The sequence below is a fragment of the Capsicum annuum genome, chromosome 10 (genome assembly GCF_002878395.1).
Source record: "Capsicum annuum cultivar UCD-10X-F1 chromosome 10, UCD10Xv1.1, whole genome shotgun sequence".
In the NCBI taxonomy this organism is placed as follows: domain Eukaryota; kingdom Viridiplantae; phylum Streptophyta; class Magnoliopsida; order Solanales; family Solanaceae; genus Capsicum; species Capsicum annuum.
Window position 1 is genome coordinate 6,230,484 of NC_061120.1, and position 9,981 is coordinate 6,240,464.

The 9,981-nt window shown below is 38.1% G+C and overlaps 1 protein-coding gene across 1 annotated transcript; it reads left to right on the forward strand.

Annotated features, from left to right (window-relative positions):
* Nucleotides 1-282: 282 nt before the first annotated feature.
* Nucleotides 283-1,585, forward strand: LOC107844116 (F-box protein CPR1-like). The gene has a single exon (XM_016688610.2). It carries the CDS (start codon nt 702-704, stop codon nt 1,362-1,364), a length of 663 nt encoding a protein of 220 aa, XP_016544096.1. The 5' UTR covers nt 283-701; the 3' UTR covers nt 1,365-1,585.
* The last annotated feature ends 8,396 nt before the right edge of the window (nt 1,586-9,981 follow it).

Here is a 9,981-nt window from a genome sequence, read left to right on the forward strand (position 1 = left end):
TATGCTTCACTATTTCTGAGTTCTAATTGAGAACTTCTCTAATATTTTAGCCCTTGTCCAATCTTGTGGAAACACAATATTTCAGTGGCTAACATTTACGATTTTATCAAGTTCCTAACTTTGCAGTCATCTTAACTCGGTAACTAATATTAACTACTCAAGAAGGTTTATATCAAGAACCAATCTCCACTAGTCCTTCAATCTATGTTTCATGTAGAGATACATTGTTATGAACGATTTATTTTCCAATCTGTATTTTCTCTTTTCTCCTTTTGATTTGCTCCATATCAATCTATATTTACTCATTTTACATTTTTGTGAATGATTTTTTCTCCTTCTTGTTTACTCCGCCAATCTCTCTACCCACCACCGATCTCCCAATCATTGTTTTCTTTCCCTTCAATGTACACCTTCCTTTGTTTACCCCTCTTCCTCTTTTTCGTCAACCAACATTATCATCATTTATGAATCCTTGTTTTTCTTTGTCTCGGTGATATTTGTGATAGTTCACAACCTTAGTTCGAACAATTTTTCTCTATCGTTCTCCCTCCCTCTTTCATGACCTTGCCTAACTAGTCAAATTTTAGTGCTCCATTTCTAGGAAACTTCCCTTTTCATTTGATCTTGTAAAGAATTTTTAGATTAGCTAGGCATCAAACTTTTTTGGTTACTTCTTTGCTATTATTATCTTAATTAGGACGATGATTTTCCCTGCTGATCCACCTGGAGATGAAATGACAAACATCTTATCAAGACTTCCTATCGAAGATCTCATGAAATTCAGGTCTGTTTGCAAATCTTGGTCTAATCTCATTAGAGATCCTTGTTTTATTAACATGCATATGAATCAACGTTCATTATATAAGGAAAGCTATTTGATTGGTAAAGATAGCTTGGATGTCACGGAAAACGAGTGTTGCACTTTGTACTCCGATGAAACATTTGCCGAGCACAAGAAATTAGAATTTCCTTTGTGTGAACCGACTAAAAGTTTTGAAGTCTTTGGTTGTTGCAATGGTGTTCTCTTTCTTCTTTACCCTACAACTCCTAGATCTAGTAGCAAACTGTATTTTTGGAACCCTGCCACAAAAATGATCAAGAATCTTTGTAGATCCCCCGTGCAGCTTCCCGATGTTTCTAATCACCTAGTTTTTGGGTTTGGCTACGTTCCTCAATTGGATGAATATAAGGTGGTCAGAATTTTGTATCATGAGGAAAGGAATCTCACAGGCCCCCCAACACTTCCGCCTGTTGTTGAAATTTACTCATTGAAAACAAATTCTTGGACAAAAATTGAGATTGAACTCTCATACTTTATTACCAGTCATATGGCAAAGACATTTCTTGATGGATCTGCATATTAGCTTGCATGAAAGGCTAATGAATCTGAGTACGATGACTTCATTGTGTGTTTCAATATGGCTGGCCATGTTTTTGAAGAAATACCACTCCCAGTGTCTAGCTCTGATGATGGTGCATTAACTGGATCATTAGCAGTCTTTCGCGATTCAATTTACCTATTTGTGCATGATTCACTGGAGTGATGGCATATATGGATGATGGGTGAAGGTTGTTCAGGAAAGATTTGGTGTTTAAAATTGATTGCTCATTCGATATCTGTTGGCCTCAATGTTTTATGAAGAATGGCGAGGTGATGTTTGAATCCACTGGGGGGATCTTTATCTTCATGACCCTCGGAACCAGCAATTTCAAGATCTTCACTTCCAAGGTAATCCTGATAATATAGAACTATTTGCATACAAGGAGAGCCTGGTTTTACTTGATCATGGAACTAAGCCTCGGCCTGTCAAATTTCATGATGACGGGAATGAAGAATTTGAGAGGCAAACTCAAGCGTCAAGAAAGCTTCGCAGGAAATGAGCCGCTGAAGTCTACCTCAAAGGAAGTTTACTTTTGCCAAGATATAAGTCCAATGATTCTGGTAGAATGGTGATTTGATTACAAACTAAAGAAGGCCAAACTTTGGTTACCAATTGTCAAATTGTTGTTTTTTTATTATTGTTGTCATATTGTGCTCTAAGTTGTGCGAACTGATAAGCAATTATACCCATTGCTAAACCAGAGAGGCTTCAAACTTGCAAGCAACTATTAAATTTGTTGAAAGTTCCTCTAATTTGGCATGTCAAATGTCTGTACGATGAATTAGGTCATTTAGCTTTCATTCTTTCATATTTTGATAGTGAAAATGCGTTCCAATAATTGCCATGTTTTAATGTTTCAGAATGATCTCCACATTGATCTCTACCGAGTCAGCTGCAAATATCACCTGAAGAATTGCGAGTCATATAAGTGAGATGGGCATAGCAAATCAAAAGGGTCATTTTAAAAGCAGTATTTGCTGCTGTGCTTCTGCAAATCATTACTTGTATATGCGTGCGTGTTGCGAGTAATCGGAGTTTATCTGAGTTTATATGTACTTTTATGATTATGCTGGCTGTTTTTTTCTAAGTCCCTAGTGTAAGAGGTCTCTATCGGATGATAATGGGATGGGATGAGTCTGGTATGACTCTACCCTATGCTTTGTAGTGTTTACCTTGGTAATCAATAAAATCACATCAAAAGCTGATTTTTATCATTGGGAGGAGTTCGAGTTCTGAAGTATGGTTTGTGAAACTGAGACGTCCTCACAAGTTACTTTTCTATCAGGGAACTGTTTGCATTCCCACCCCTTTTCCCTTTCTAAGCTTTGCTGCTTCTGTTGATTGTTTCTTGCATCATGATGCCAAGGAACTGAGAATCTCAGATGTTGATTGTCTTTGGCATGGTCAGTTGGTGAAAGTCCATTGTGTGGCACTTTTCTAAGACTCTTAACAACGTTGCTCTTTAGCGGATCAGCCTGATTGGTTATTGGATTTAAGTCCTGCCAATGCATGTCTTTGCTCTTTGGTGGATCGGCCTTTGCAGTTCCAATCCATTTTCTACACCCCTCATTCCTCTTTTGATTGGTTGTTGCGCTGGTTGACAGGTCGCTTTTTCATGCAGATCTTCTGTAATTTATCAGCTAGGAGCAGTGCACCAGTGAGCTTTATAAGTTTTTCCGTAACAAACTCGTTATTGATCAATAGCTCTTTCAAACTCATTATTAATGGTTGTTGTTTGATGTACAATCCCTGTATATTAAGTTCACTGTTTGAACTAGCTATATAGCTTTGTTTTGTATGGCAGATTACTGTTTTACGCTTGTATTATGAAACCTTTATTGTTTTCTCAGTCTTGCTTTATTGCAAGTCTTGAGATTAGTACTTCAGTTTCAAATATATCCAGTGTTTGCGACGGACTTTAGCTACAACCAGTGTAACAGTGTAACAAGACAGCAGAAGATCATCAAATACTCTAGGAACATACATATTCGGAGCCTTGGAGGAGCGGTAAAATTTATCTTCCGAGTTAGCTTGCATACACCTCAACCTAATTCCATGTGTACCTGCTATCTCCATTCAACACAGGTAAACTCTATCCACCAATAGTATCCTCTAGAACAACTGGCAGTTTATCTCCACAGAGATCCCCTAAATATTACTATCAACGTAACCCTCCAAACAATGTCATGTGATATGAATACAAGTGACTGCAATTCCTAATAAGAAATTGTTATGACAAACATCTTGTCATGATGTTAAAAAGCATATATACAGGATTGGAGAACTCGCAGATTCCGGAATCAGCAGAGGTATTAGTAATTCTTTTTAAATTGTTTACTGAGATTTGAGATTTGTCAAAAAAGCAATTGATAGTTCATCATTTCTTCTTGCATTTGTTGGATCTGGTTGAAGTTATTGACACTATCATAGGAATTTGCGTTGCGAGTCATCGGTAGGTGCCTGGAACAAACTCCTCACTCACCTTACCATCCCCATCCCAGCTCTTTTTTCTTCCACATGATTCTTTTGTTCTTTCTTTGGATAACCGTGGTGTCCGGGCCAGCTTGCGCACACCTGGACTAAATCCACAGGATACCTGCCACTAGGCCACCCTTGGTAGCAAAAACCAATGTCGCTACAAAGGCTCGATCCGGAAACCTGTTGCATGAAATGTCAAGCTTTAACCACCAAGCCAAGTGGATCACACTCTTCCATGATTCTTTTTGCTATTGCATTGCTGCTTAGGAGAAACATCTGCATCACTAGCTGCATTAAAAAAATACTGATCCAACATAGCCTCTTCCTCGTCTTACATTGTATGTTAGAAAATCTATCTGGAGGCTTGGTCGCCGAGTCAAGGACGGATTCTATATAGCCCATGAAATTACAGATTGTAGGGTGTATCGATTAGCTCAGAAGAATAACAAGGTGTTGAGTCATGATTTGAAAGACAGCATTTGAAATTCTAAATTTTGCCCATGTACTTTACTCGTCTTATATGTAATGTTTTACAAAATACCCTCATCTATGTTGCGTAATAAAAGATGCAATTTTTGATTGTTTCACATACCAGTACACTTGTATTGACCCCCTATATTTCAGGATCTGAGACACAATCCCGGGATTCCACTAAGCAGTAGATTGGGATGTCTGAAGTTTGTAGTTGGTGAGCCTCCCTTATTTCGGAAGGCCTTGTTGATTTGACATTGTTATTTATTATGGTTTATGGTCCGACTGGGGCCTTGTCCCAGTTTTAGACAGATGTTGATTTCGTATTGTTAGATATTTCACATACTGGTTTTCATGTGTTTTCAAGTGTTTACGAACTAAATTCCGTATTGTTCAGTTGAAGTCAGAAAATGACCATGATTCCGTTTGTTTACCTTTTTCCGCATTTCATTATAGTAAAAATGAATAGCGTTTATGATTGTCGGATAGAAAAGGGCGATCGGGCCTTCGTGGTTTGGGATGCTCGTCGAGGCCAAGGACTCGGTTCGGATCGTGACAAACTTGGTATCAGAGCACGATTCATGGTCCCAAGGTGTCTGTGAAATTGTATCGGGTAGAGTCCTGTTTATGGGTGTGTAGAGCACCACACTTATAAGTAGGAACCTACTAGATGTTAGGAATGTTTCGCTTTTCTTCATGTTCTAGATCATGTCGTTGTGTTGTCCATTTGGAAGTTATCCAAAATTTTTTTTACTATGATTTTATTAACTATGTCTCATTGTCGAGTTGATTCAAGCGCAGAAGCTTAGAGTCTAAATGATGTGGTCCCTTCTAATTGAGTCATAAGAGATTATGAAATTGCACAAGGACTTGAGAGGAGTCCATAAGTTCTTTAAAGTGTATTGACTTTAGCTTATACCCCTATCTATATCAATCGTGTGTTTGAACTTGAGGTATGAAGTGTATTCAGTTTCTTTCAAAATTTCTGTTGTAGATGTCATGCTTAAGGGTAGTGATATATGTCAGAATATTGGAACAATATTTTCACCTGAGTAGTATGTAGTATGTGATAAGGTGTCATATCCTATTGGTAGTAAGATGAACCCGAAGTTAGTGATATGAAGTCACAAGGTTAGAAGTCAGGGTGAGTGTGAATTTTGCTTAAATAAGTAGTTTGAGTTGTATAACCCTTGATCGAGGGATAGGCTACCATTTTATAGTGATAGACTAATGTAGTAGCAGTATTTGTAGATTGTATGATAGTTTGTGGAGGAAGTGTATGGGTATGATTATTATTTACTCAAAGTAAGGAAGGAGCCAGAGTGGATAGTTATGGTGGTTATATGAATCTCTTATAGGTTGTGAATGGAAATGGATAGATTAGCCAATAAGTTATGAGCATAGACTCGTTGTATATAAAATTCTAGAGGTAGTAGTGATGTATGTATAGGTAAGGAAATTTGATGAAAGAAGGTAGGATAGTGTTAAAAAAAATTGTAATAGGTTATATTATAAGATTAAAATCGTCTATTTTTATATAGTGATTGTAAACCCCTTGATTGTCCTTTCTCTAGTAGTTGTAAACTAATACTTCATGTAAGAAGGTATGGAGTGTATTTTGAGTTATAATAGTGATGTCACGGAGGAGTTGTGATTGTAGATAGTAGTTAAGTGAAATGAAGTATTTTGGTTGATTTTCCAATTTGATGGACTAGTATAGTATGTGGCATGCTTTACCGATGGTATATAATTAATGCTAGACTATAGGATCGAACTTTAGATGGATTGTGGTGATAAGAATAGTAGCTTAAGGCTAATAATGTATATTTTGTGGGAACGAATTTGTAGGCTTAATGTGAGGTGTGAAATAGCCAAGGCTGGAAACTTGTGGAATAATGAGTGGACAATTGAGTTGTATATGTATACATGAGAACAAGAGTAAAATGATGAATTATGATTGAATTATTAAGGGGATAAGAGAGTGAGTAAATAAGAATAAGTTGAAACCCGAGGTAGCATGTTGTTAGATAAGGTATGATGTGTACGAGTGTCACGTGTACCTAGATTTCAATCTTGAATTTTGTGTTGGGAGATAGTAGAGGAGGATGTAGTGGAGGCAGTTCTGAAATTCTTCAGCAATGGGAAGCTTCTCAAAAAGTTAAATGCTACAAACATTGTCCTCATTCCTAAATTTGATTGTCCTGAGAATGCTAGTCAATACAGGCCTATTTCTTACTGTAATGTCCTATACAAATGCATATCTAAAATGCTTTGTAGTAGATTGAAAAAAGTCGTAGGACACAGTTGCAGACAACCAAGCTGCATTTGTGATACAGGAATTCCTAGCTCCAGACCTTTCACACGAAGCCAAGCACGTGAGTTGCAACAACTCCAAGCCTTTTTCACATTCTTGGCTATGCGTGAGGCCCTTGTGAGCCCATCTAAGGGCCTATATTTAATAAAATGTGAAGAGGCCCACCAAGACACCCCAAACCCACCCACTTAAACGCCAAGGGTATTTTGGTCTGTGTCCTTCCTTTCTAAGTGACTATATAATCCATGTAATAGGGCTAGTCTTGCTTTAGTTCATTCCTATTATTCAAGAAACAAAAGACTTGTAAATTTTTTACTTCTCTTTCTCATTTGGAGAGGCCAAAACCAAAGTGTCACTAGTAGAGTGATACTAGTGTTGTATCTTGGCTAGAAACTAGGCTCTTGGGTTTCTTTGAGTTCCTCTTGGTTCAAGTAAGAACTTGGTATTGATATTTATTAGTCTTAGGTTCCTTTCTCTTGTTAGGGTTCTTAGATTAATGAATATTGTGTGTCAAGTTTCTATCTCTTTCTTTGTAAACCTTGTTAACATTGTGTTGTTGAATATAAAAGTCTAGTGAAGCCTTGTGGGGCTCTTTCGATTCAGTAGCAATATTGTCTTTGTTTTTCTTGTTGTTAAACTCACTTTTATAGTTCAAACAAGTGTTGCAAGCCTAGTGAAGCCGTGTGTGGCCATTTTCGATTCACCAGCACTTTGTTGTTCATGTTGTTGTTCTTGTGTTGGTTGCAATCTCTTGATACACACTTAGTATTGTATCATTTGGTATCAAATCGAGTGCTGGTCGTGTTTTCACACTACCAATCTTGGGCTTTCTACCTAAGAAAAAAAAAAAAACTGAAAACTGAAAAAAATTCTAGAAAAGTGTCAATCTGTCCATTTTGTGTTATTGACCGAAAAATGTGTTGTTGTTATCTTGGCCAAGATTTGCTTGTTGTGTGTCTAGAACTTGTAGTCTTTTGTTTGTTTAGAGTGTTTCTAGTGTTGGTTTTCTTTCTCATCAACACTAAAAAGTGTCCAAATCTAAGATTGAACTTGAACTTGTTGAAGTTGTAGATGTGAACAAGGTGTGGCCGAGTTGGATGCTGTTGTTGCCTAAACCTTGGCCGATTTGATGGTCTTGTTGTAGTGGAGTTGTTGTTTTGTTTTTAAGTTTCTTCACCCTTTCATCATCTTGTTAATCCTTAAAGTGCAAACTAGATCTAAAAAGGTGAAAGACAAGCTTGTAGTAGTTGTTAGTGAAAGAATTGTCCCTATCACTTCAAAGACTTTTCATCTACTTTTCCTTGATTTAAGGACCTTGTTTTAAAGAGAAAGTTCAAAGAAGTCGAATTTTGCTTTTGAAATTTGAATAAAAAGGCTCCAAGACCACTTTTCCCTCCATTAACCAAATCCACCTATTCCAAATTGTATATTGATCAAGACTTGAAATTGGGAAATAAAATTTTGATAAAACTAGAGGTCAATAGTGGACTGTCACGTCACTAAAGTACTGTTCATGCAATATTTTTGAGTTCAAATTTTATATTTCTTAGTTTCATTTATTGTTTCCTAGTTTTGTTTGTTTGCTCGACACTAATTGACAACCTAGTAATACCCTACTAGCTTGTAAGTTAGTTTTGTGTACGTTCTTCGTGTTAACGTTGTTTGTTTTTGTGATTTGTCGTTTGAATACATTGTAACTCTTGTCTCTAATCCGACGAGAATTCTTTGAGTTTCAAACAAGAATCCATTTCGGGCAAGAGCATACTCATACCTTACGGATTCCCAGGTTCCTAGCCAATCTACAACACTTGTGAAACTTGAGTATGAGTGAACCAAGAGAGTGTGAGTGAGGAGAGGGATTTTAAACTAACTTGTTTGTTGCTTGTGTAGGTCATACCTTAATAATGGAGGGAACCATGTCTCCAATCGTGGATTCTAATGAAATGGAGAATATGAGGGTCACTCTTGAGGCTATGACCCGAGCTTCTGAAAGGTTGAGTACGGAAGCGGGAGCCATAAGGGGAGAAGTGACGACTATTAGTGGGAGGTTAGAACAAGTGGAGAGTCAAAGAAACACTCGTCCTCCTACTCCTCGACATGTTTCGTCAAGTGGACATGATAGAAATTCCTCCGCCACCGTTACTCCCGAAACATGGCCACAATTGCATAATCCTTCACTAGCTCCACAAAATTCTGCAAGCCAAACCACTTATAACCCTCTAAACCAAGACTCCAATAGACCAACCCATTCCCAAATGCCTCAAGTTCCGTAAAAGGTACTCGGACGTCAAATGCCTCCACAAAATTCGAACCCCCCTTCCAATCTCCACTAAACCAAAGACCACCATCTCCACAAAATCTAATTCCTCCGAATTAAGTTCCAAATGTCCAAAACCATCCCGTCCATCTTGAGGAATATGGTAGAGAGGATTATTAAGGGTATGGAGCCTCTGATGATGCCTACATTAGGGAGGAAGAGATGAGAGGGGGTCGAGTGGATCCAAGGAGATACCGAGGGTATGGAGAAAGGGGAAACCGATACCTAGAGAGAGACATAGGCATCAATACCATCAAATTGAGCCTACCTATCTTTAAGGGTGAAAGTGACCCCGAGGTGTATCTTGCTTGGGAGTCGACATGTGATAAAGTGTTTCAAGTGAATGATATCTCGGAGGAGAAGAAAAGTTGTTATACCATAGCTCATTTTGAAGGTTATGTTAACACTCGGTGGGAATATGTCAAGCGGTTCGGCAACGAGTTAGTATAGGGACAACCACCACCATGGTTTCAATTGAGGTACCTAATGAGGCAACGGTATCTTCCCGAAAGTTATCGTCATGAGTTGCTTTCTAGGTTGTACAATTTGTGACAAGGGAATCGAAGTATTATGGCATACTATGATGAGTTTCAACAACTCATGTTGAAGCTTGATCATCGAGGAGAACAAATTGTCCATGACATTATTCGGTTCAAGTATGGATAGAACATAGAGATATCCACCCATTTGACGCTTCACAATTTTGATACCGTTGAAGGAATTTTCCAAGCGGCTCTTGAGATTGAAAGAGAGCTTAAAGAGAGGTCGTCGTTCAAGGTAAAGGGACCATCAACCTCGGGTTGGCATATGGTTCAACCATCTTCGGGTTGGCCCAAAAACAAGGACCAACCCACCATTACAAGGATGCCCGAGACTAAAACAGTCCACAAATTTCATCCCCGGGAAGAAGCTCACAAGTATCCTAATCCTAAAGGGTTTCAATGTTTCAAGTGCCAAGGTTGGAGACATAAAGCCAATGAATGTCCAAACCGACGTAATGAGATCCTAAGGGAAGGGAG